The sequence below is a fragment of the Meriones unguiculatus genome, chromosome 10 (genome assembly GCF_030254825.1).
Source record: "Meriones unguiculatus strain TT.TT164.6M chromosome 10, Bangor_MerUng_6.1, whole genome shotgun sequence".
Lineage (NCBI taxonomy): Eukaryota > Metazoa > Chordata > Mammalia > Rodentia > Muridae > Meriones > Meriones unguiculatus.
Genome location: NC_083358.1, coordinates 32,461,552 through 32,488,779, shown reverse-complemented (window position 1 = coordinate 32,488,779; position 27,228 = coordinate 32,461,552). Strand labels below are relative to the sequence as shown.

The 27,228-nt window shown below is 47.2% G+C and overlaps 1 protein-coding gene and 1 long non-coding RNA gene across 2 annotated transcripts; one reads left to right on the top strand and one right to left on the bottom strand.

Moving 5' to 3' along the window:
• Positions 1–936: 936 nt before the first annotated feature.
• Positions 937–27,138, top strand: Ccdc113 (coiled-coil domain containing 113). The gene is made up of 9 exons (XM_021641586.1): positions 937–1,109; positions 3,809–3,935; positions 5,510–5,671; positions 9,494–9,649; positions 11,362–11,442; positions 13,872–14,027; positions 18,155–18,262; positions 25,566–25,721; positions 26,989–27,138. Exons 1-9 carry the CDS (start codon positions 1,009–1,011, stop codon positions 27,073–27,075), a joined length of 1,134 nt encoding a protein of 377 aa, XP_021497261.1. The 5' UTR covers positions 937–1,008; the 3' UTR covers positions 27,076–27,138.
• On the bottom strand, positions 15,444–21,904 carry LOC132656828 (uncharacterized). The gene is made up of 3 exons (XR_009594579.1): positions 21,807–21,904; positions 18,130–18,190; positions 15,444–17,874 (listed from the first exon to the last, which is right to left on the bottom strand). It is a non-coding gene; the product is annotated as an uncharacterized LOC132656828 (long non-coding RNA).
• Positions 27,139–27,228: the final 90 nt, after the last annotated feature.

The following is a 27,228-nucleotide window of genomic DNA, read 5'->3' as shown; positions in this document are numbered from 1 at the left end:
ATTTAATCTTGGGGTGCTTTGCTCATCGTGGCCGTGGGTGAGGTAGGCTGAACTATGAATATTTATACCCTTTAGCCCAGGCGTGCAGCAGGCCTCCTACGTTTGTGTAAGTACACTCTATGGGGTTTGTCCAATGCTGCAACAGCCCGACAACCCATTTTCAAAGTGTTTCCTTGTTGCTAAGCAACGTACGACAATGCCCACTAATTAATTAAATTGATTGATGAGGCAAGGTCTCATAAGTAAATATTGGTAGCCCAGGCTCCACAAATCGTAAAATTTACTATCTTAAAAAAATTACCGTCTTAACCACCTTTAAGGGTACCAGAGAATGCTGTTGTTATCCTCACCCTAGGCTGCAATTTGTTTGAGTCTCCGTTATCTCATTAATTGCAAGCCATTTAAGGGCCCAAAAGGTCTTTGCCTCGCCTCCTCCCAGGATAGTAAAGACACACGGCTCAGTCTCTTTTAGGCACTGGTCTTGAACTCACACTTATTTTAAAACCAACCACAGTTTCTCTTTCTCTTCCAGCAACATTAGAAAAACTGCAGCTAGCCTGTTTGAAGGTGCAGGCAGCGAACACAGACTAGAATCTTTACCGTGCCGTGGGGCAGAGACTTCCACCAGCCTCTGCTAGCTTTTTTGGGCTTGGGGGTCTCTGATTGGCAAGGATGAATAGAATTATTACAGGGTCCTTGCAAGGATTTGAACGAAGTAGGCTTAACATGGTTTCAGTGACAGAGAAGGCTCTGGGCAAGCCTGAGCTGTTACTTTGGCTACCAATTTAACGGCAACTCTTACCCATGTGAGACTGATCGCATTTAGGCGTCAGAGGAGGCAGGCAGCATTGCTCCCTCACCACTGCGAGGCGCAAGGGAGGGGCAGGACCTCCCGAAGCCCCGCCCCTATAAGCGGCATTCAGTTGTCTAGGCAACGCGCCACCGGGTCGCAGACAGAGTGCTTGGGGTGCCTTAACCCAAGGCTCTCAGAGCGCGCTGGGCTGAAAGATGACTGAGGAAGATTCAGAGAGCGTGGCCACTGACTCCCAAGCAGAGGACGAGGGCGAGCTGCCCGTCATCCAACTGTGCGGGCTGGTGGAGGAGCTCAGGTACAGGCACCTTGAGCCTCTGTAGCCTCTGCTGTAGCCTGCAGCCCACTCATGCCTACGCCCAACCCCGCGGGGACACAGCCCGCTACGGTGGAGAAGGAATTTCGTTTGCCTGATTATCTCTGCTTCTTACAGGCTTCTGAGCCGATAAGCCACTGATGGAGCTGGGACTGGGAGAAGGGGCAAGGGACCGGACCGCCTTGCAAAGATCAGAGAGCTTTGGCTTGGTGTCTCCCTGGTACTAGGGCAGCCACTCTCCCAGCCTGCATCAGGTGTCTTCCTAAGCCCTTTCCCAAAGTTAATACTAAGATAAAATTATTATGGCGCCTGGGTGGAAATGAAGCTACTGAAATGATTTGATTGAGGCTTCATGGGCTGAATGAGGGTTTAAGCATGGACCTGGAGGGTGAACAATGATTGGCCCAATACTCTGTTTTCCTGTTTTCTACCCTTCATGGCGAGCTAACTGGATAGGAAGATTCCATGATGTAGTTGAGGCTTGTGTCCGATGTACTGACGTTACACAGTATCCTGTTTCTGGCTGGACTGGGTGTTGCTTCTGTACATCTGTAAATAGTTCATGCCAGAACTGTGGGATTATTACTAATTACCATTTGAGCGTCTGTCATAGGCCACAGCCTTGTACAGCTGTCCCAGGATATAGTCACCCTAGGAGGCACCCATTTCCTGAAGTCTCCTTCCCTGCGGTCAGGCAGCAGAGATTCAGACCCAGGGGCCCATGGAAGGTTCCACTCAGAGTAGGATATGTGTTGAAAAGGCAAGGCTTCTTGATTTTCCTCTGTTTTCCATCAGGCTTCTGTACTGATCTCAAAGTCCAGGAATTAGCTTAACAGTGCAAGTAGATCTCAGTGCTACCCTCTTTTCGTCATCTGCGTGTGTCATCTGCGTGTGTGTACGTGCATGCAGATAAAACGGGAAAGTTTTAGGATTGGGGCTGTAGCTCCAGGGTAGAGCTTCTGCCTAGTATTCACAGGGCTACGGGTTCACTCCCCTAAGCATACACACACACACACACACACACACACACACACACACGCATGCACACACTAAAGTTGGGCGTGGTGGCTGACACCTTTAGTCCCATTACCAGTGAGGCAGTGGATTTCTGTGAACTCAAGAATTTCTGCGAATTCTGTGCTCTGTGGTCCACAAAGCACAAGTTCCAGGCTAGCCAGGGCTACACAGTGATACTCTGATTCTTAGTTACTTTTCTATCGCTGTGGCAAAACACTATGACCATGACAACTTAGAAAATAAAGCATTTAATTTAGGGGCTCAGTGCTCCAGAGGGGTGGGGTTAAGTTCATGATGATCATGGTGGGGTGTGGTGGTCATTTTTAAAAACTTTTTTATTTGGGGTTCCTTAAAGCCTCACCTTTCCAACTTCACCCCCAAGGTTAGTGGGGAGAGGGAGTACAGGTCCCTCTACTTTTCCCAGCTGTTTGGGGTCGATGGGTTTTTTTGGGGCTATACCAATCTCTGTCAACAGCAAATGCAGCAAGCAGTCTCCTCCAAACAGCTCTACGAAACATTTCTCTCTGTCTGTCTGCTCCAAACCACCATACCATCTGTCTCTCTGGTCTCTCCAAACTGCCACTCGACCCATGCCACGGTTTTTCTTTCTGGGCTCTTCGAGAAGCTCAGAGTATCCTAGACCACGCCTCTGCCTCTCCCTGTGCTGCATGAGGCAGGCTATTACCAGCTGGCAAAGACCACACCCCGAGGGAGGCAGCTATCAGCTGTGGACAAACTAAAGCCCAAACTAAAACCCCACACTTGGGATTAAAACAAAAATGTATTTACATAACATAATCGAGTTTTTTAAGGAAACCAAAACTCCCATTATAGTGGGGAGCATGGCAGTAGTCAGGCAGGTATGGTGCTGTAGCAGCAACTGGGAATGGCATGGCCTTTGAAACCTCACAGCCAATGAATGACACACCTGCTCCAACAGGGTCACGCCTCCCAGTCCTTCCCAAACGGTTCCTCCAGGTGGACACCAGTCATTCACATGCCTAAGGGGACCATTCTCATTCAAACCACCACGCCCTGTCTCCAAAGAAAAACAAACACAAAAGGCAAGTTTTATGTACGCGCTGTAGTTATGGGGGCCATAATATTGGCATACACAAGATAAGCTAGATATGTTTTCCCTGGTTATTTAAAAACCACTTTTCAAATTATCCTTCTGTTTATGATGAAGGTCCAGTGGAATGTCTAACCTGCTGGGGGCCGGTGGTGAAAGAGCGGAGAAACACCAGCCAGAGGAAGCATCCAAAGATGGTGGGCGGGTGTAGATAGCTTCAAGAAAGTGGTCAGCCAGAAGTACTTTAACAAATGAGTTAGATGGTGTCTGAAGATGGGACCAGCAGCAGCGGTCATCAACAGAACACCAGCACTCTGGAACTTGTGACTTGTTAGACTCAGTTACCAATAGGTTCAATACTCCAGCATCATTTCCTGGTCCAGACCTGACCTCAGGTCACTGAATTCCCTGCCACAACTCTTAAACAATGGTGATGTCATTATACCTGTTGTGTAGGAAGGAAGGAAGGAAGGAAGGAGGCACCAAGAAGTTGCATGTCTCTCAGAGGCCATGTGTGGCCGATGATGTACTAAATACTGATTATATGGGGGTGCTATTCATAGAATTCACTTAGGTACCCTGTATCTTACAGCTATGGAAACGCAGCTCTCAAAACAGAAACAGAGATGTTTGAGAAATATTACTATAGACTGGAACCCAGGGACCACCGAATGCCACGGTTATCGGAATATAAAATATCAGCAGCAGAATTTTCACAGGTACACAACGAAAGATGAAAATTATTTCATCCTGTCTGCCTCCATGAATGCAAATAAGGGTTTGTGTATCTGCCTTTGATTCGCCTTCTTGGGTCAAATGGCCGTAGGACTTCCTCCTTGTTCTACTATCTGATTATTTCTTCCCTCTAGTTCCTTTCAAGGGAGGGGATTCCACTCAGGAGCTGACTCTTCTGGAATACCTTAGTTTATACAGAAGGATGCCTGAAGGCTTGTGTAGTGGTACCAGTAAACCTGTAATCTCAGCACTTGGGAGGCCGAGGAAGGAAGGCCACAGGGTTTGAGGTCAGCCTGGCTACCTAATAAGACCATGTCTCAAAACAAATAAAAACCCAAGGACTGAGAATGTAGCTCAGGGGGAGAATGCTTGCCTGACAGACACAGAGCCCTGGGTTTAAATCCTTTCACTTAAAAAAAAAAAAATCCTTTCATTGGTGACTCAGTTTACAAGGTCTGTCCAAACCAGGCATGGCTGTACATGCCTTTAATCCTAGAACTCAGGAAGCAAAGGTAAGCAAAGCTTTGTGAGTTTTAAGTAGCCAGCCTGATCTACATAGTGGGTTCCAGGCCAGCCAGAGATACACAGAGAGACCCTGTCTCAGAACAGCAACAAACAACAAAGACTGCCCAGCCACGTAAATGCGTGAAGCGCCCATCTGCCAGACTTATCTCAAAGGACCAATCTGTATAAGTTTATTCTCTGAGGATCACACAAACTTACTTTGAGGTTCACACCTTACCTGAACCTCCTTCTATGGTCGTTGCCCTTAAGTGCCTGGAAAATTCGTGATTTTTGTCTGTTTGGCTAAACACGGTGCCCTGGATGCATCGCTCTTCCGTGTTCATCTGGAAGCATCTGGGCTTTCCCGGGCCTATAGCTGGGGTGTTTCTAAAATTCCTTCCCAAGGGAGCTGTGAGCCCCAACTGTCCTATCCTCCTAAGGTCCCAACACAAACCAGAATGCAAACCCAACACAGTTCACCCCCTGGATGCAATGAGTTTATTGTGCTTATTTACTTAGAGAGCATGGTGCCTGGGAAGTCTCCTCCCAGCATGGATGATGACTTCCCCATAGCTGCACGGCTGGAAACTTTCCCCCTGGTCCTCTCCAGCCTATATATTCTTGCCCCTTCTAGAGACCTCATGCAATTAGGGCAGAGTTGCCTGCAGGTGGCTGGGAGGGGTACCCAGAAACTCGGGTGAGGGTTCAAGGTCAGCAGTCCACAGGCCTGGTTGTGATGGACTCTCGAAGCTAGATAGAACTATTCTCTTGATGGCAATGGTTTGGCTAAGAGGATAGTGCCTTGCATTCATGTTCTTCAGTATTTCTACCCTCGAGACACACCAGATATATTCAATTCATTGTCAAACATAAGCCTAGAGCAGTGCCTTAGGATGACTAGGAAAATGTTGTTTCAGACTAACATCCAACATCCTTTCTTCTCCCTGGCTCCCAGGCTCCATCCAAGGCACCTTCTTGTAGGTCTCTGAGCTCTGACTACCCTGGGCTGCTTTATCACCTCTTTGACCCTGACTTTATTTTGCTTGGGTTGCAGTTACGAAGTAGACGTAAATCCAAGGGCCGGCTAGCTCTGGATCGTTCGGCAGGTCTCACTGTAGATCAAAAGCTTGATCTTGTACAAAAGGAGCTAGAAGACACAAGAGATGAACTACGGCACATGCGGGCTAATGCAGAACGGGACCTGCAGCACCATGAGGTATCAGCCTTCCCTCTGGGCTCCACCGCACTGCCCGTGGGGTGTTCATGCCATTGCCCATCCTTGGGAAGAAACCCAAGGAGGATGAGACAAACAAAGGACCTACCTTCACAGAACCTTCCAACAGCTGTGTGCATGCAACCATTTTTACTTGTTTTAACATAAAATATCAAAAATACTCCAGCATAGAGAACTATCATTGCCAGACCCTATGTGCTCAACACCCAGATATGACAGTCATTAGCATAAGACCACTCTGGTTCACCTCTCCTTGCTGGGACGTTAGGGAGTGAGCTCTAGGCATATTGTCTATTGTAAACATCTTATCATCTGTCTCTGAGATTTGATTCTTTTTAAAAGTATAGCCTTGAGCAGGAGAGATGGTTCATAGGTTAAGAGCACTTGTTGCTTTTGGAGAGGACTAGGATTCAATTCCCAGCACCACATGGCAACTTGTAACCATTTATAACCTCGTTCCAGGAGATCTGAAGCCCTGTTCTGACCTTTGAGGGACCAGGCACACATGTGGTATACATACATACATACATGCAAACAAACCACTCATATACATAAAAATTATAAAAGAAATAAAAGTATTTTAAAAACCATAACCACAATAACCATTCAATTTTTTTTTACAAGAATTCTTTAATAACACAGAACTTTAAGGTCTAAGTGGGTAAATTAGGTGCAAATGCCCAAGTCAGCCTTCATATGCCATGTGTACAATCATGAACCTGACCTCTGCATTCCAACACATCCATCTTCACTTAGTCCAATAAAATCAGCCCTCCAGAGAAGAAATAATCTATTCATTTAATTTCCCATGCGATGAAGTTATACTGCCTTTGACAGCCACAAGGATGATAAATAAACATTCCTTAGCACAGGATATGGCGTGGTCTTTGAAGAAGGGTGTCCTTTTTCAGGAAAGGGAAAAGAAGAGCCTCACTGGTGAGGCAGAAGTCATGAGAATGAAGTGACATAGGAACAAGCTTGGCACCTGTTCTCTTGTCTTTCTTTCTCTGTCTGTCTCTCTTGATTTTCCGAGGCCAGGGTTTCTCTGTGTAGCCTTGGCTGTCCTGGACTCACTTTGTAGACCAGGTTGGCCTCAAACTCATAGAGATCTGCCCGTCTCTGCCTCCCTGAGTTCTGGGAATACAGGCATGTGCCACCCACAATGCCCGACTTGGCAAACTCTCTTATATTGAAGAGCTCAGTTTGGGAATCAGGTTAAGGACAGCAGTGAGGCCTGAGAACAGTCAGAAGATTTTTAAAACCTTTCATATCTTAAAAGCCGGATCCCATTGAGAATGATTGAACAGAAAAACATCATGCTAAAAGCAGCATGTAAGGAGCCCTGTGCTCCCAGGTGGAGTCTGAAGAGATGGAGTGAAGGTACTATTTCTTGTTGGCAAATCAGGAAAGACTGGACTAGAATGATTTACTGTGAGGCCTGAGTGCCTTCCCACTTTATCTCCTAAAAAAGTGTGTGTGAGTGTGTGTGAGTGTGTGTGTGTGTGTGTGTGTGTGTGGTGCATAGTGTTGTGTGTGTATGTTCTTGAACATGTGTAAATATGCTTCAGTGGTCAATGCAGTCCATATTTGTCATAGAGTATTTTATTTCGTTTTTTTTTAAAGATTTATTTTTATTTTATAATCATGAATGTTTGCCTGTATGTATGTCTGTGCATCACATGCATGTCTGGTGCCCATGAAAGCCAGAGAAGGTATCAGGTCCCCCAGGACTGGAGTTGTGAGGCAACCTGTGTGCTGTGAACAAGAGTCTGCTGTGGGAGCATCCAGTGTCCTGTCTACCTGACCATCTCTCCAGCCCTGTTATACAGCGTTTTAAATGTATAGGTAAGCTACAGGGACATTTGGAAGCACGGCGCTGCCATCTCAGCAGAAGGACAAGTTTCTCTACACCTACGGGTTTCCTTTTAAGAGCCCTCATATTCTCTCGGGAAGTATACTTACTGCTTTACACCACATTTCTGTGTCGAAAAGCCTTGCCTTATCTGCAGATGACATTATCCGAGTTGTCCCAGGGAATCCCAAAACCTTGGATAGTGGCAAACCCTATACTCTGTTTTCCTCTACATACATGTAATAACTTTTATCTTGTACACTGGGCAAAGCAAGATTAACAATAACCAACAGAGAATGCAACAACTGTAACAAAAAATATTAATAAAATGCCAGCATCATTTCTTTTGCATTTGGGGGCGTTTATTTAGTAAAAATAAGGGTAACCTGGACAACAGTGAAATCCGCCATCTCCCCACAGTCAATGGCTAATCCAAGTGCCTACTAATTGATTAACATGGGGGGGGCATGTCTAACAGGATACACTGAATAAAAGATGATTTGTGTCCCAGGTGAGACAGAATGGAAATTTTATAGTGCTATTTAGAATGATGCACTAATTAAAATCTGAATTAGTTATTTCTTGCAGACACTGTTCTGCAAGACACTGAAAGGACTTCTGTGCATATGTATTCATTTGCGGTATCTTTTCTTCAAGTTACAGAGGCATATAAAAGTGCTTTATCATCTCACTCACTAATCCTTCATCTCCCCAGATTTAAGTGTGATTCCTGCTTTGCATTGTATGACCTGGAGTTTTGGTGATTGTTGGGGGTAGTTTTGATGCTTTATTTTGATGCAAATTACTGACCCTCAAGGTTTGGTTTCTGCCCTGATACACCTATCCTTGTTGTGTAAACCTACCTGATTGGTTGATTAAAGGCCTATACCTGGGCAGGGCAGAATGGGTTTGGTGTGGCTAAAGTTCCGGGCTTTAGAGGACAAGAGAATCACAGGGAGACAGACAGAGAGAGGAGGAAGGAGGACACCAAGATGGGTTAATGTGGAGAAAGAACACATGGGCTGGGAGGAAGGACTCCGAGAATGGAGTGGAAAGGTCCAGATAAAGAATAAAAACATGTATTCATAAGATTATGGATGAAAGGTAGCCCAGAAAAAGATGGTTGAGGCGGATGGTATTGGGCAGGGGCTGGGAGATAGATGGTGAGGTGGTAGAAATGGCTGCCTGACCCAAGGTAATAAGGCAATTATAAAAATCTAAAGGTGTCTGTGTCTTCTTATTTCTGATAGTGGGGCAAATAGTATCGTTGCAATAACTATAGGGCTAAACATAATAAACATTATTTCGTCCAACATTCATTTTTATTTACAACAGGTGGTAGGTACTGTGTTATTTTGAAACAGGGTCTTACCTTGTAGGCCAGGCTAGCCTCAAACCCATGACAGTCTCCCTGCTTCATCCCCTCAAGTGCTTGGATTACAGGTATGTAAGCACCATCGCACCCAGATCTTCCATGTATTTTATGTCTTGATCTTTAATGGGTAACCAATATTCCCAACATGGAAATAGTGACTGATAACTGGTCTTGTGTTTGGTTTACCAGCCCCTGTGGAGGTTCTAACTTTCAAAGTTCTTGTTTCTGTTCTTTGTGTTTTTGGTTTGTTTTGGTTTGGTTTTTCGAGACAGGTTTCTCTTTGTTTCCCTGGTTGTCCTGGAACTCATTTTGTAGATCAGGGCGATCTTGAACTCAGAGATCTGCCTGCCTCTGGCTCCAAAGTGCTGGGATTAAAGGTGTGTGCCACCACCACCCAGCCTACATGTTCTAAAAATAGTAGTTGTCATATAATCAGGTTTGTACTTAAAGATGTCTTTCTAAGCCTGAGAAGAAACACCTGTGTCGAGACAGAAGGCAACGGGGCTAGCGGCGCCCTGGAGGACGCGCTGTTGAAGCCTTTTGGAAACTCCCATCTCTCTCGTGCTGACCCTTCCAGGCTATCATCGAGGAGGCAGATATTCGGTGGCATGAACTTCAGAGAGCGGTGCACGAGTTTGAAAAGGATATCCTGAAAACTATAGCCAAGAAGAAAGGGAGCATTTTGGCCACTCAGAAAGTGATGAAGTACATTGAGGATATGAACCGCCGGAGGGTGAGTTGCTGGCAGTTAGAGCTTGGGCTTGAAGCATCGATTCTTAGGCCAGGCTTGGTGGTGTATACCTTTAATCTAAACACCCAGGAGTCAGACAGAGGCAGGTGGATCTCCGTGAGTTCCAGGTTAGCCTGATCTACATAGTTCCAGGACAGCCAGGATTATGTAGAGAGACCCTGTCTCGGGGCTGGGGGTGGGGGGGAAAAAAAGAAAAAGAAAGAAGAAAAGAAGAGAACTGTTCTACTGCAGCTGTTCCTTGTCTCAGACAAGACAGCAATGCCTGTGGTTCAGTAAAGGGTAAACCACTCAGGACCGGGTTTCAGGGAACAGCACCTGCTTTACCGCATGTGAGCAACCACTTACACAGTGGAAGCCTGCGGACTGTGACTGGCTGGCACATTACCTCAGACTGGGGAGTGAGCGCTCACATCACCAGGGTCTCTAGGAGACGTGGAGGGTGCAGACTCGTGCACAGGCCAGCTACAGGCTGCCCACTCTACTTCAGAATTCAGTGTTCTGACCTCAGGGGCGCGGTGCAGTGGGCCAAGTAGGCTGGTCACCAGGTCGTGTCTGCATTTTCTCCTGTACTCCCCTACAATACTACCAACACACGTAAAACTTTTTAAATCTCCAAATGTGCATGTATTTCAATTTTTAAAAATGTCATGTATATGGTTTTGTCTGTGTGTGTTTGTATGTTGTTTTTGCCTGGTGCTTGTGTAGGCAAAGGGAACACATCGGATCTCCTGAAACTGAACTCACATAAGCTTCCATGTGGGTGCTGGGAATCAAACCCCTGTCCTAGTGAGGAGCAGCCAGTTCTCTTAAGTGCTGAGCCATCTTTCCAACCCCCAAAGCAGGCCTTTTAAATGCATGTTTATGAAGGCAAAACCAAAAAGGAAATGACAAAACCAAGACCAACCTGGAAGGATGACTGCTCACAGTTTCAGCTTGGTTTCCTCTCGTTTATTTTGGGTTTCATGATCTGTGTGTGTCCCTGAGAAAGGTACAAACTAGTCCAGTTACTGCATAGGGTGAGATAGGTCGCTCACAAGCCCTTTTCATCTCCTTCCCATAAGGAGATGGACTCAGACTGACATGAGAAAGGAAGGGAATGGGGTGAGGAGAGTAAGCTTTCAACTGCGCATAATAGTTAAGCATGCTAACCTGGCATCACTTGAGCAGGGTTCTTAATCTTTTTTTAAAAGATTTATTTCTTCATTTTACGTATACAAGTGTTCTATCTGCATGTACACCCGCATGCCAGAGAGGGCATTAGATCATATTACAGACAGGGTCGCTGGGAATTGGATTAAACACCTTGGAAGAGTAGCCAGTGGGCTTAACCGTTGAGCCATCTCTCCAGCCAGAGGGTTCTTAATCCTAACACATTATGAAAGATAAAAAGTTTGCAGCCTGCCCTCCGAACAAAAGTCAATGAGTCCCAAGATTGTATTGTCAGTAAAGGCCCCTGCAGTGGCACCACACCCGAGTCATGCCAATCCAGGAAGCCCTGTGACACTGGCAGTGACCCCACCCAGCTTTCAGTGAAATGTCATCTCAACGCCAGTTTGGGCAGAATGAAGATGGCCAGAAAGAAATGACTGAATGCTGGTGTGCAAGGTCTGCTTTGTAGTCCCAGGTTTACTATTCAGATCAACAGGGGAAAAGATGAGTAATTGATTAAAATGTGCTTTTTTTTTTTTTTAAAGGATAATATGAAGGATAAATTATGTTTGAAAAACGTTTCTCTCAAAGTTCAGAAGAAAAAGATGCTCTTACAACTGAGGCAGGTATGTGGATTTTTTTTCTTTCTTTTTAAAAAGATAGTCTAAGCTTGGGAGATGGCTCAGAGGTTAAGAACACTCGCTGTTCTTCTGAAGGTCCTGAGTTCAATTTCCGGCAACCACATGGTGGCTCAGAACCATCTATAGTAAGATCTGGTGTGCAGGCAGAATGTTGTATAAATAATAAATAAATCTTAAAAAAAAAGATAATCTAAGTGCCTTAGTTAGAGTTTTCTTGCTGTCAAGAGACACCATGACCATGGCATCTCTTATAAAGGAAGATATTTAGTTGGAGCTGGCTTCAGTTTCAGCGATTTGCTCCATTGTCATCATGGCAGGAAGCATGGCAGCATGCAGACAGATATGGTACTGGAGAAGGAGCTGAGAGTTCTACATCTTGATCCGCAGGCAGCAGAAGGAGACTGTGGGTGCCTTGAGCCTAGGAGACCTCAAAGCCCACCTTCAGAGTGACACACTTTCTCCAACAATGTCACACCTACTCCAACAAGGCCACACCTAATATCGACAGTCCCTGTGGACCAGGCATTCAAACCATGAGTCTGTGACGGCTGTTCCTGTTCAAACCACCACAGAGTACTAGCCCCACCCATCAGCCCTCCCACCCCTGACAGTCCTGTCCTCGTCCCTGGAATCTTTGCACAGGTTATTTTACAAAGCAGAAGAACTTTTGCAGTTGTTATTAGTTTATGGGTCTTGAGGTGAGGAGATGTTCTAGTTTTATTTCTGTTGCTGTGATACAATACTTTGAGAAAAAGCAACTTAGGGGAGAAACAACGGTTTTTCAGCTTATCATTCCTGGTTATGGTCCAGCATTACAGGGAATTCAAGGTGGCAGGTACTTCAAACAGCTAGTCACATGACATCCGCACTTCTCTAGTCAAGAGCAGGAAAAAAATGTGCTCACGTTTGCTTGCTTGTTTGTTTGTGCTCAGCTGGATTTCTGCACTCTTAATACAGTTCAGGACCCCTTGCCTAGGGGATGATGATACCCACAGTGGACTGGGTCTTCCTACATCAATTAGCCTAATTAAGACTCCCCAACAGGGCAGCCCAGTGTAGACAAACCCTTGCTGAGACACTCTTCATAGGTGATTTTAGGTTGTTTCAATTGGACAATTAAAGCTAGCCCACGAAGTAGATGACCTTGGAATACCTGGCTGCCCCCAACATCACTTCCCTTCTATGAAAGAAAGGAAAGAGGGTGAGAGAAAACATAATAAGCAGAGATCAAAGTGGTGATAATTGTGATAGAGGAAGGGGTCACGAGCCAAGGAATACAAGTGGCTTCCAGAAGCTGGGAAGAACAAGGAAATGTTCTTCCCAAGAGCCTCCATAAGGAACGCAGCACTGATAACATTATGACTTTATCACCAAACCCATTCAGACCTTCAGGGGAAAGTAATATACCTCCATGCGTGTAAGCCACTGGGTTTGAAGCCATTTGTTGAAACCAATATAGCTTCTGGGCAGGCAAATTTAAGGCTTTCTGTAAACAAAGCTGGCTTGGACTTGAGATTCTTACGACACGTGTGGATTTTGAGGGATGTGGCCAAGTGGGATCAGTGCACTGTACAGTGGTGAGTATTTTAGCAGTTGACTTCCAGGACTCCCAGTTAAAGGCAGGAGGGCTGGTGTGGCCCCAGGATCCTGGAGCATGGTCTAGAGCACCATCATTTCCTTGACCAATGTTTTTATCATTATATCAAATGTGGGTGCTGATGACATGTGCCTCAGAGGTAGCCATGAACAGTGACATAGGACTGGGACAGGACATTGGTCATGTCAGTCAACTAGGGCTTGGTTGAGTCAGGATCCAGAAAGACCTCAACAAGCTGCAGCAGCCCTAACGTGACTAAGGAGAAATGTAAGACTCCCAAAATACCTGCACAATCCCAGGTTTAGATTAAAAGTCTAGGACAATAAGCTCAGCAGGGGCCCAGGCTGTCCTAGAAACACAAACCAGACCAAGGAGGGACTGGCTCTGTTCTGCCCTTCCCCTGGCAGCCCCACCAACGTGAACTCCACATTTGAAAGCAACAGACAGTGTGGTGAGTGCAAGAGGAGGGAGGGTGGCTGTCTGTGCCTAGGGCTGCTGTGGAAAGGAAGATGGAGGGAGGGCTAGAAAAAGGAACGCTGCCCTGGGGCTGCCTGCAGATATGAGCTCCTGGTCTCCAGGGCTTCGTGCAGGCTCAGGCATCATGCTGAGGGGTCTGGACGTGGGGAGGATGTGGATGACCTTTAATGTCTATGCCATTGCTGTGCAGAGAGACGCGGATGTGAGCCCTGGTGCGTAGCACCATACCAATGCCCAGGACGTTTTCACGCAGTGGTGGCAGGTCTCCAAAATCTTGGCAGATTTCGAGGTGGGAGCTTAAGCTGATGGTCACCCCTGACCTTGCCTTTCTGAATCACAGAAGGAGGAGGTGGGCGAGGCCCTCCACGATGTCGACTTTCAGCAGCTGAAAATCGAGAATGCTCAGTTTTTAGAGACGATCGAAGCGAGGAATAAAGAGCTGATCCAGCTGAAGCTGGCCTGTGGGAACACCTTACAGGTTCTCAACACCTACAAGGTAAGGCCCACCTCAGGGCCAGGCACCCTGCCGGGCTTCCTCCAGCCACCTGCCCCGCCTCAGGGAGGTCCCTGTGAACACCAGCAGTTCCTCAGCCTGTGGGCATCTCCTGCTGTCCCCTGACTTCTTCTGACTTGGTAAAGCCTGGTCTCCTAAAACCCCCAGAATGTTTTCACAGTCCTATCTGTACATGATAGGGAAAATTGAAAAAGAAAACCATTCACACAGAGGAGGTAAGGGGCCAGCAGTTGCTGTTTTTGGGAGCTTTCTCCTTGTGAACACATACATCTGTGTTCTAGTCCCGCCCTGACTGATTGAATGAGCTGGTGAGGGCCATGGACCTGGCTTTGTTTTGAATTCCCCAGGAGGTTTTTGTGTTTGAAAGTGAACCACGTCTGGGCCCCATTTAATTGAGGTATGTATCCGGCACTTCACAAACCCTGCAAAGGAAAACAGTCTCCGCTATAAATCAGAAAACTACTAAATTATTTAACAGCCGAATGCAACGCTTTGGGGGAAGAGAAAAGAGGCACTATTAATAATTCAGCAGGGACTATGGGCATGAATAGGGCCTATCCTCAGCAGACCAGGCCATCTGCTCACCCTGTGAGGAGTGAAGTATTGCAGTGACCGGCAAAATGAGTGAGCAGGTTGTGTGTCGTTCACCCCCAGTCAGCCTGTTTCCTCCCCCTTCCCCTCCCCCAGCCAAATGGCCTGTGAGCTAAGAATGGCCTTCGCTGAGAAACACTTGCATGTAACTCATCAATGGAGAACACTGTCAAACCAACTCAGAAAAACTGACCTGCTTTCTAGAAAGTCCATTCACACACACACACACACACACACACACACACACACACACACACACAGATGTGATAGAGATCTTAGTATATATATGCATATATGAAATACATACATTCAGTTTTCTCCTGTGGCTCACAGGGATTAAACGCAGCATGGCAGACAGGTCCACCCACTGAGCCACCTCACCAACCCTGCTCGAAAGTGTCGCGCCCGGTCACCATTCTGCTTGTAGGAACGTGGGAGCCTTTCCCTTGCTAGCATGAGTCACTATATAGTGTGTAAAATTTTGCCCCAGGTCCTGCAAGGTTGAAAAAGTTTACCCTCTGGCCCGCCACAGAATGAGTTTGCTGGCTCCTGTGCCTAGGTGACAGTGGTGGCGGCAGCTTAGTTAGCTCCTACATGAGCTTCATTTGGCCCCCAAGAATGTGAACTTGTAGCCAGGCAAAGTAGCACGTGTCCATAATCCCTGTGCTTGGGGGTGGGGAGGGCAGCTTGGGCAACCCAGGGAGGAGACCTTGCCTCCTAGCAAACAAAAGCTCCAAAAATCCTCCACAGGAAAAGCGAGACAAAGTGAATTTGACCATGTGAGACCAGACTTAACGTTTGCTCAACATTTTTCGTTACAAACAAACAAACACACAAAAACCCTGAAGCGAAAATGCTGAGGTTTTTGGCGAGCCAGTGGGGGACCGACCGCCTGCCTCGTGTGCATTCCACTGGACCTCCCTCACCCCACAGAGCACGAAGCAATACCGAGCCAGGCTCACGTGTGGTTAACGAGCAGACCGTCCACGTTTGGCTTACGCCATCTGAACAGTTACTTCAAGATGAGCCCAGCCCGGGTCTTCCAGATCCTCAATGCTCGGAGAGCTGGGTAGGACTCGGCTAGCTGACACTGGTCCTCGACCTCATGGAGACAGCTCAGCAGCTCAGTGCCTGCCTGGACTTGTAGAGTTTGGGCAGTGGAACTACGGTTTCCACCGTGAAGCTGCCAGGTTGAGGAGTCTGTCCTCCGTAGGGTGGGTCATGGCGTAGCCTGCTGGCGAAATGGGAGCAGCAGCAGCACAGCTGGCCAGTCGGAATAGTGCCTGTGAGCCTATTTCCCGTGAAGGTGAACAAAGGTGGAGCCAAAAGAGCTGTTCCACGGGAGTCCCAGGGTAGGCCCAAGCAAGGAACTGAGGGAGAAGCTGTCTTGCTGTTTCTGCTGGCTTCTCTTGTGTCCCAGTTCTCAGCTCTCATGGGAGAAATGAGCAGGAGTGACGTTGGGAGTCTGACGCTACCTGGGGTTGGCTGGCGGCTGTGCTGGTGGGAACGACGAGGTTTCACGCAGTACAGGTGCTTCAGCTATCAGAGGCAAGGTCTCACCCCTGGACGGAGTTCTGTGTGGTCTGTGTGGTGTGCCCAGCAGTAGAGAACAAGGCCTGCCCAGAGCAGGTGCTCAGCGAAGAGCAGCTAAACGTCAGCAGTTTAGCTGTATATTTGGTGGTCACGGGAAGGTGAAAGGGGGAGCCATTTGGCACACATATCAAATACCCCAGTAAGACACTTTGTTGAAAACATTCAGACTAATTCTTTATTGGCAAAACACCGATGCCCGTGCCTGCCAGGGACCGGCCAAATGCTCAGGGCACAGCTCTGAGAACAACCAGGCAGACCCCTTTTCTTCTGTGATTCTCCTCGGTGAGCCTGACAGTGGATGGCACTGGTGTTTCCTCTGACTCCATGGACTTCAAAGAAATGCACTCTGCCAGCAACCATTATGCTTAAGAGAGGCCCTCAAAATCTAGACACAAGCTGAGGTCGAGGCCAACTCCTAGATTTCGGCCTGGTGGCCCTATGGGCAGAGAAGCCAGCTTCCCTGTGCCCTGGGTAAATGGAGACAAGGAGCGGCCGTCGATTTAGGCCTGGACTCTGAAGGTGCTTTTTGTTACACTGGAAAGCTGGGCCTGTCTCTTCTGTAGTGATCTCAAGTGGCTGACTCTGCCACTGAGCGGCATTCACGTGGTTTGGCGTCAGGCGGCCCAACAGAGCAGCGTAGATTCCGCCCTGCCTCTCAGAGCCGGGGCATCATCTCCGCTGGCTCTTCTCCCTCCCACCTGAGTGGCTGGCTTGTGGTAAAGCTCTGCCAAACGCTGCCTTCAGCCCTGCACCCCGCAGCTGGCCCATCTTTGTCTGGTTTCTCATCCTCACACAGGGCAGGGAATAGGAAGGAAAGGCTTCAAGAAGCGAAGCCTGGAAGAACCAGGAGTGAGTGGTTCATGGGTGGTGCCAGGCATCTCTGCTTCCTCTAAGTTTTGAGATTCTGGGGCAGCGTCCCTGCAGCCTCCTCCTCCCATTGACTTTGTGATCTCTTCCAGCTCTTTTGGGACCCTGTTTCTCCCCTACCCTTTCCTTGCCCCCTCCTCCTTCTTCACAGAGCAAAGTGTGCTTTTATTTTTTTAGTTCTCTGTTCTCATCCCTGCTGCAGGACACCCCCACTCCTGACACACACCAGCTTCCACCCACTGTGTGCCCCTTGGCACAGGTGCGATCCTGGAATTCTTCTCACCATGATTTTGTACCTCCTCACCTCTCCTGGCATGGGCTGTGTGAGTGAGCTTCCTGGAGGCAAGGCCTAGACTGTTTCATTAGCCAGTGCCTGGGGGTGGGCCATGCCCAGTCCTCAGCCAGGCAGAGTACATTCCAGCATTTCTAGAGACTTCCCTGCAGGGTAGGGCCCAGGGAGAGTGTTCCAGAGGAGGCCAATCTAAGCAGCAGGGGCTCGGGGAACTGAAGGCCAACTAATGCAGTGGGCATCCATGAGGCAGTTTCTGCAGGGTTCTTTGACACCAGCAGGCCCAGCTCCTTTAGGCAGAAGTATGTCTTGGAGCTCAGAGGCTGAGAGACCACATCACATCCATTCAAATCCTGGCTCCCTTGCTTTAAATGGGGAGAGAGGTCGGATCCTTCTCCCACTCACTCGTGGGCTGGTCGTGACAACCGTGCAATGCTCTGCTCCCTCTACCAGGATGTCTGCTCACAACCTAGCAAGGTGACTGTATCCCTGTAAGAGAAGTTTAGTGACTTAAAATTTCTCTTAGGAAGCAGTGGGGCAAGATTTGAGTTCAGTTGTCGGAGCACTCCACAGTCTCCATCGGAGGTCAAGATCCCAAGGTCCTCTCCTTTCCCCCAGCCTGTTCTCAGACACCAGGTCTGGACATGTTTGGCGCTCCCAGTCGATAGGCATCTATGTAGATGGCGTGGACGGCCTTGCCTCGCTCCTGTCTCCCCTCCCTGTGGTTCTGAACGCTCCTCTTACCGTGTGCCCTGCTGGTGTGTTTCAGAACAAGCTTCATCGGGCCATGGATATATACAACAATCTAGACAAGGAGATCATGATGAGAAATGAGCTGCTTGGGAAAATTGAAAAAGAAACCATTCACGCAGAGGAGGTAAGGGGCCAGCAGTTGCTGTTTTCGCTGTTTGCCCCCTCCTGTCCACAGGGGTCACTGTCCACCAAGACCCCAGGTCCTTGGTTGTCAATCTAGAGGAGGAGCCCAGACCACAAAAATCAAAAGAGCTTTGAGCCACAAAAGCAGACGCTGGACTCACAGCTCAGTGATGTTACATTTACTGCTGGGTGATGTTCTAGAGTTTGCGCACAAAGAACATGCCAAGGTACCACTTGGAGAGTTCTGAGGTTCTGTGCCTATAACCTTTAAAAAATATGTAATGTAAGTGGGCGTGGTGGCACCTGCCTGTAAGCCCAGTGGGCGATCCAGGAGGCAGAGGCAGACAGATCTCTGTGAATTTGAAGCCAGCCTGGTCTACAAAGTGAGTCCAGGACAGCTAGAGCTACACAGAGAAACCGTGTAAAAACCAAACCAAACCAAAATAATGTGTATAGCAATGTAACTGATACGGGACAAAATGTACAATGGTTTATATAAAGGTAGAGATGGGAGGGAACGAGGGAGGGAGGGAGGGAGGAGGGAGAGGGTGCTTTGTGAAGCACATCTGTCCTTTGGATGTTCAGCTTGAAGGACTGTGACCCCTGGCCAGCCAGAGCTCACTCTATAGCCAACAGTCAGAGTGTGGAAGGGCGGGCGGGGTCAGCACAGTGCACCAACACTGCATGCTCTCAGCACGTGTTAGCTGAATCTCTGTCGTGTGTATATTACACTAGAGTGTTATCCAGAGAGATCCCTCGGGATGGAGAGAGTCCATTGGCCTCCTGGCAGAAGGCCTGGCCTCAGTTCAGGATTGCCACATTAGACTGTGCTGTCAACACCCACCTCATGTGCCTGATGGAGAACCAGCTCCCACAGAAAGCCTCGGGACAGAGCGGCAGGTGCCAAAGCTGAAGCTGCAGTCTGACCATTGTTTTTTCCTTTGGGTTTGATCACTGCTAAAGCTTAAAATCTACCTTATAAAGTCCTGGAATTCTTTATTTAGCCCATCTTATTTTTCCTGTTAACTTCTTTTTCTCAGTGCTGGGGACTGAACCCAGGGCTTCTCGCATGTTTTACAAGGGTCGCACTTCCAGCCTGCCTTAGGTACTTTCCTATTGCTGTGATAAAACATCACGACCAAGGCAACTCGTAGAAGTGGTAATTCTGGGCTCACGATTTCAGAGGATTAGGGTTCACGACGGTGGCGCAAAGGCACAGTGGCAGGGGCAGCTGAGAGCTCACATCTTGATCTGGAGGCAGAGAGAGGCGCTGGGAATGGGCCAAGTGTTTTGGATCCTCAAAGCCTGCCCCCGATGATACACCTGCTCCAGCAGGGCCTTATCTTCTAACCTATTCCAAACAGTTCCACCAACTGGAGACCAAGTGTTCAAATATATGAGCCTATAGGGGCCATTTTCATTCAAGCATCACATGGCCCTTTGTTACCTTTAAACAAACAAACAAACAAACAAACAAACAAACAAGGACTCACTATGTAGCTCTGGTTGGTCTGGAATTCCTTATGTAGACCAGGCTGGCCTCACAGAGATCTGCCTGCCTCTGTGTCCTGAGTTCTAGGATTAAAGGTGTGTTATACGGTGCCTGGGTTCTTTGTTAACTTTTTGTTTCTCTGAGACAGAGTTTTTCTGTATAGCCCTGCCTGTCCTGGAACTCACTCAGTAGACCAGGCTGGCCTTGAACTCAGAGAACTCAGAGAACCTGCCTCTGCGTCTTGAGTGTTGGGATTGAAGGCATATGTTACCATGCCTGGTGCCTTTATTAACATCAAAAGACAAGTTTACTGAGAGCATACAGCTCAAGAGTGTGTGGCATAGTCACAGTTACATAACGATCGGCACAATAAACCTAGAACCTCTTCATCTCCCAGGAAGAAACCCTGGCCCTGTTCCAGACCCTTCTCTATTCCCCACCTCACCTTCCTTCCTTCCTCCAGCCTAGTCAACCACTGCTATGCAGGGTGTCATTGTATGTTTTCCTACCTGGACATTTCAGATAAAAGGATCCATCACATACGTGGGTCTCATTTGTTTGTACCTGGGGTTCCACTTTTCAGCTACTGTTGGTGCTGGTACGAATATCCTTGCTTACAGTTTTTGTGTAGCTGTGCTTTCTTTCCTCTTGAGTATGTAAATAAAGTAGAATTGTGAGTTACACACAGCAATACTATGTTGAACATTTGGAGAAACCGACAAACTGCAATGCGGCTACAATATTTTACATTCTCACCAGTAGTATGTTAGGCTCCAATTTCTGTACACTATCTTGAGGTTTTTATCTTAGTTTTTTTTTAGTGTGTGCGTGTGTGTGTGTGTGTGTGTGTGTGTGTGTGTGTGTATGCGTGCACGCGTGCACGCGCATGTGCCTCTGGAGGTCAGAGACACTGGATCCCCCTGGAGTTAGAAGCTGTAACTTCATAGCAGGCAGTAATGAGCCATCTGGTGTGGGGGCTGGGAGTCACACCCTCTGTAAAAGCAGCAATGCTCTATTAACTGCCCAGCCACCTCCCCAGCCCCATTTTAAAGTACAATTTTATTACTTCTTTGGAAATTTCATACAGTGTCTTATGATCATGTTCACCCTCACTCCTCCCCCAAACTCCTTCCAGATCTACCACCTACTTCTCCACCCACTCTCCAGACTTTGTGTCCTTTCTCTCCTTGTTTTTAATAGCACGCTGAGTCCACTTTGCACTGAGCGATATTCTCCTGGATGTGGGGCCATCCACTGGAGTGTGGTGGACCTGACAGGGGCCCCGCGACACCATTCCTCACAACTCCAGAAGCCAGCAGCTACTAACAGCTACCAACAGCTCCTCAGTTACGGCTGGCTCTATTTTAACAATTAACGTCAGCATGATGTTTGTTACAATCAATGAATGACATTGGTTTACTATTATTGACGAAAGTCCAAGTTTTCAGATGCACTTCCTTTGTTTTTGATTGATATTCTCTGACTGTTGCAGATCCCATCCAGGATATCCCTACACTCAGTTGTCATATCATTCTAGACTCCTCCTGGCCTTCCCTGGCATGAGAAGATGCTGTGTGCTCATCTTGGATGAGTCTCATTCCATCTAAGGATCAGCATTTTTTCAAGTTCTGATCCATTTTAATTGACAGCATCATTAGAAACAAGCACCCAGGGCTGGGGCGATGGCTCAGTCAGTAAAGTCAAACAGGAAGACTTGAGTTTGGATCCCCAGCACCCTTATAGTCTGGCACAGAGATGCACATCTGTAACTTCAGTGCTGGTGACTATAGGGATGAGGGGGAGACAAGAAGATCCCTGGTGATCATGAGCTAGCCAACCTACCCAAATCAGTGAAGCTCCTGGTTCAGTGAAAGATCCTGCCTCAAAAAAAAAAAAAAAAAAAAAAAGGAAGTAATCAAGAAAGATACCCATATAGGCACCTGCATGAATATGTGAACATACTACACAAACATACATAAAACACACACACGCACACACACACGCACACACACACACGGGGAGGGGAGAAAAGTGGGGAGAGAGCTTTTCTTACTTCCATATTTATCGTATGTTGTATTCCATTGTCCTGTGGCCTCTGTTGCTTCCGATGAGCAGTCAGGTGTTGGTCTGCCTATGGTTGCGTGTGGGATTGATGGCTGTTTCCCGCCCCTCACCCCCAACCTCAAGCTCTTCCTTTGCTTTATCATTCGATGTTAGGAGTGTGCGGTATTTCACTTACCGTATCAGAGCTTCTTCAATTATCTGGGTGTCGAGCTTAATGCTTTCTAAGTAACAGTTGGGAGGTTCTTATCCTCGGAACCTTTGAGCAGTTTTCTGTTCCTCTCTCCTTTTCCCCTTCTGTTACCACCACTACATGTGCCACACCCAGTGCTAGCTACATTTCTTTGAAACTGCCAATTTTTCTGTTTTCACTTCCTCTCTTCATGTTGCATAATCTCTACCAATCTATCTTCAAGTTCAGTGCTTGATTCCCCTAATAGCTTAAATCTACTACTGATTCCCCACAATGATGGAAGACTTCTTTTCCATTATTCTACTAAAAAGGACCCCAGGTGCGCTACTTTTTAAAGATTCACTTTTTATTATGTATAAGTGTGCATGACTACGTGTGGGTGTGTGCAGTGAATGCAGGTGCCCAGAGAGGCCAGAGTCATCAGATCCCCTTGAGGCTGGAGTTACAGATGGTTGTGAGCTGCCTGATGAAGATGCTAGGGACCAAAATTAGATCCTTGGAAAGATCCGTAACCCTCTCTTAACCACTGAGCCATCCATCCAGCCTCAGGTTCCCCATTTAAAAAATAATGGTTGCCAGGCGTGATGGCTCATGCCTTGAAGCCCAGCACTCAGGAGACAGAAGTAGGTGAATTGATCAACATAAAGAATTCTAGGACAGCCAGAGGTATATAGTGAGACCCTGTCTCAGAAAACAAAACAAAAAGTAATGATAACAATGATGATGACGTCTTTATATTATGATTATCTATTTGATGAGATGTTATCATCTTTTACTGATTTTTTTTTTGAGGGGCTGGAGAGATGGCTCAGTGGTTTAGTGCTCTACCAGAGGTCTTGAGTTCAATTCCCAGCACTCAACATGGTGGCTCACAACTGTCTATGATGGGATCAGATGTCCTTTACAGGTATACAGACAAAGCACCCATACACATAAAATACATAAATTATTTTTAAAGGTTTTTTTTTTGAGACAGTTTTGCTATGTAGCCCAGGATGGTTTCAAACTCCTGATTCTCCTGCTTCAGCCTTCTGAGCGCTGGCACTGGAAGGGTTTCACCACCACACCCACTCTCCATTAAGTCTTTGAACATGATCTACTTTGGGTCCTCGAATAGCTTCTTTGAAACTGTGCATTCAGCCCACCATCTGGACGGCTCATGTTGCCTGCTTTTCGTTCTGTCCTTCTATGGGGCTTGAGTTTTCCTGTTTTGCTTTTGTCCACCTCACAATTTTTGGAAAACCGTGTGTTTTAGATAATACAGCAACTCAGAATAATCCCTGACTCCTTTCATGGCATTGTCACTGTTTAGCGATCAGGTTGGACCAGGTCAGTAGATGCTGCTTCTCCTACTGCTAACGTTGTCAGTGGTCTCAGCCTTGTGAGGGAGGGACACAGTCTGACAACCAGGCATGGGTGCTGTTCCAGGTGAATTCTTTTTTTTTTTTTTTTTTTTTTTTTTTTGTCTTCCTGCTAAACTGTTTCTGCAGGAATCCCACCCAGCTATGAGCCCATGTTAGTTACTGGCTAGTTTCTTTATTACTTTCCGAAATCCTGTGGGGTTACTGCCTTATATTCTGATCCAGTTTAGTGCCAGGCCACTTTGCAGCAAGGTGTAGTCAGTCTCTGAGGCTTGCTCTGTACATGTGGCAGGCTCTTCTTGGTCTGTTTGTCTGGTTCTGTTAACCATCTGGCTGCTCAACTGTTTTGTTTGTTGTCACGTGTATTACTGAACCTGGCTAGTTTGCTATCAACTTGAGACAGAGCTAGAGTCATTTTGGAATAGGGGATCTCAACTGAGAAAACACCCCCGCCATATTGGCCAATGGGCAAGCTGTTGGCGCATTTTCCTGACTTACTATTGATGTGAAAGGGCCCAGCTCACTGTGGGCAATGATGAGCCTGGGCTGGTGTTCCTGGGCACTATAAGAAAGCAGGACGAGAAGCTGGAGAGACGGATTAGTGGTTAAGAGCAAGTACTACTTTTGTAGAAGGCTTGGGTTTGGTTCCCACATCCACATCCTGCCGCTCACAACTGCCAGTAACTCCAGCTGCAAGAGATTCAACACTGTGCACTCATCTGCAAAAACCCACACATATATGCACATACAAATAAAAAAGGCAGACAGGAAGGAAGCAAGCAGGCTGAGCAGCCATTAGAGACAGCCTAGTAAGTGGCTTCCATTTAAATTCCTGCCTTGAGTTCCTGCCCCGCCTTTCCTGGATGACAGAGTACAAGCTTGTAAGATGACATGAGCCCTTTTCTCTCCTCGTTGCTTTTGCTCATGGTGTTCATCACAGCAACAGGAACTGACTAAAACAGTTCCTCTAAGCTGCCTATCCCAGAGATCGCCATTGTTTCCTCCAAGGTCCTGCGGTGTGCGCTCCTCATGCTCTTCCATAAGTCGGTCCTTTAGGCAGCGGTCCAGAGCCCTGTCAGATTGGCAGCTTTTTCCAGAGAAATGGGAACAGTGTAGCGACATCCCTGATGCACAAGTGGAATGTTTTGTAGATACTGCAGACCTTGGTCATCCTTCAGCTGTAATACATTTTGATGCTTCCTACTCCTCCTTCAACCCTGCTTCCAAGACACGGTCTCGCTATGTAGCCTGGGCTAGTCTTAAATATTCATCCTTCTGCCTCAACCTGCTGAGTTTGGGGGCTACAGGAGTAATCTCAGATGCCACAAGAGAATACCCAATATTCTCTCATCATCACCCTGTGAGAAAGCAAGTGCACTGTGGTTCTGGGTTCAGGTCTAACCACAGCTGCCTGCCTGCAATAATCAGTGTGTATTCTCACCTTCTCAAAACACGTTACTGGTATGTTTTATTAGTTTGTGTCACAATGATCAAAACAGAGCTTCTCAAGTTGGAAACTGGAAACCAACCACCTGGAAAGCCTGTTAACATTCAGACTGACAAGATGGATCTGGTTAGAAATGCCCAGTTCTGCATTTCTAACTAGTTCCCAGTGCAAGACATGCAAGGAATCCAAAGGCGACCCTCAGTGAGGAGGATTTAACACCTCAGGTGGATCTATGACATAAGAGCTTTCCAGTTGGAAGTACCAAGAGTAGGTTGCCTCCCCTGCTTGTGAGGGACAGGGTACTTTGTACTTCAGACTGGGTTCACAACCTTATATGCACCAAAGAATGAATTCAAACCCGAAATTCTTGGACTATATGCTTTAAAATGGTTAAAATAGAAAGTTTTGTTATGTATAGTTTACAGTACAAGACAGTAAAGTGAATTGAAACTGATAAAACTGGAGTGTATATAGGTACACAATCTCGCACACAAAGCAGCTTAAGAAATCAAAACAAGAGAAAGCATAGTAGTTAGTAAGGGACAGAAAGAAAACAAGGAAGGAAAAGAAGGGATGAAAAGTCTGGCCACTCTAGTGTTTTTTCTAGTCTGCTAGAAAAAAAAAACAACAGAATCTTGAGAGGGCACCACCCTTTGCAACTGTCGCCTTCTCTTTTGGAACTGTACTGAGACATGGGGATGGAGCAGGAGCTCCCAGAATTCCATGGGCTTAATGGGTGCTTCCCAACAGGACAGGGCCAAGGCCTACACCTTGAACGCTAAGTTACGGAAGCAGCTGGCTGAGTTCCGGGCCCCACAGGTGATGGTGTATGTCAAGGAGAAGATCTTGAACGGGGACCTGCAGAAGACCATCAAGATGTGGGAGAGGAAGGTGGAGATCGCAGAGGTGAGCCTGCTGTCCCCAGGCGGGGTTTAGTCTAACAGCCCTGACCATGGGATTACAGAATATCTCCAGCCACCAACATTTTTCCTCAGGCTTTTGTTTATCGGGTTCAGATTATAGGGGTGCTGGCCATCTTATAATCTCTGTAGTTGTTTCAACTTCTTAGCCAAAAGATGAACAATGGATATTTTTCCAAGCTCCCGACTTCAATGGTTAGGGACTGTGTATTTTAGGGTCATGGGTGTGTTTGTTTCCATAATAAATTCTAGAGTCTTCAGGATCCCTCCATACCATGGGTATGCTTCTTACACGGAGAAGACAGCTTTTAAGACAATGAAAAGCTGCATGTGGTGGTCATGCCTTCAGCCCCAGCACTGGGAGGCAGGGGCGGGTAGATCTGTGTTTGAGGCCAGCATGGTCTCTATAGTGAATTCCAGGCCACTCAAGGCTGTATGGTGAGACCCTGGAGAGGAGAGAGACAGAGACAGAGAGAGAGGGGAGAGAGAGAATAGAATACAGCAGGTTTTAGTGACTTTCAGAACCTAACTCCATGCATTGACGTAGCTGCTGTGGGCCTCTGTGTAAGTCAGCATGCAGCCTTTGAGATGGGCGGCATGCACCTGGACCTCATGGTGGCCAGCCCACATACGGTGTCCTTAGTGAAGCTTAAAATCTACACGGGCTGCTGGGAAAACTGGAATCTTGTTACGTCTTGGCCCCAGCTCCATCTTCCTCTGTAGTAACTAGGTGATAGGAAGGACATGAGGGCCCTAACTTGGGGGCAACATAACACCTAGACCTGAGCAGAGAATCCGACAGGGGAATGTACCATCTCATTTCCCTGGACAAAACACACCCTTTAAAACGGTCTTTTGGGTTTTTGTTGTTGCTGTTTTTTTTTTTTTTTTTCTTTTTCCTTTTATGAGAGACAGGGTCCTGTGTATCCCAGACTATCCTTCAGCTTAACTCAGCTTAATTTGTAGCTGAGATTAACCTTGAACTTCTGATCCCCTTCCCTCCACTTCCTAACCTCACAACCACTCCGATGTTTATAGGGCACTGTGGATCAGACCCAGGGCTTTGAGCACACACTGCCCCTGCATCCCAGCCTGAGAAAGGCCTTTTGATGCACCACAGGACCTTGGCCCCCAACAGGGTCACCTGCACAATCAGCAGTTTAAACACGGCAGTGGTCTTCAGCACGGGCGCACGCACTGTTTTGTTTTTTCAAGTAACCTTCTCTCCCTTTCCCCCTTTTTCTGCTTTGTAGATGTCTTTAAAAGGCTATCGGAAGGCCTGGAATAAAATGAAAACATCGGACAAGCACCTACAGGCGGTCATGCCCCCTGGGAAATAGTGAGGAGCAGCCCACGGCTTGCAGACCAAGAAGTGATCCATTAAAATGTTCTCGTATTTTTCCAGTAATGGGGCTCTCTCACTTGTTGCCTGTGCCGTGCTAGTGTCCCACCAAGGCCACATCTAGATGGTCACCTGCAGGGCCGCATCTACC

What these genes read in the sequence shown, in the direction of transcription:
- Ccdc113 (XM_021641586.1), top strand. Translation starts at nt 1,009, where the DNA reads ATGACTGAGGAAGATTCAGAGAGCGTGGCCACTGACTCCCAAGCAGAG. An exon ending in GGGCTGGTGGAGGAGCTCAG is followed by an intron (nt 1,110 to 3,808) that starts GTACAGGCACCT and finishes TGTATCTTACAG; the next exon opens with CTATGGAAACGCAGCTCTCA. An exon ending in AGGTTCTCAACACCTACAAG is followed by an intron (nt 14,028 to 18,154) that starts GTAAGGCCCACC and finishes GGTGTGTTTCAG; the next exon opens with AACAAGCTTCATCGGGCCAT.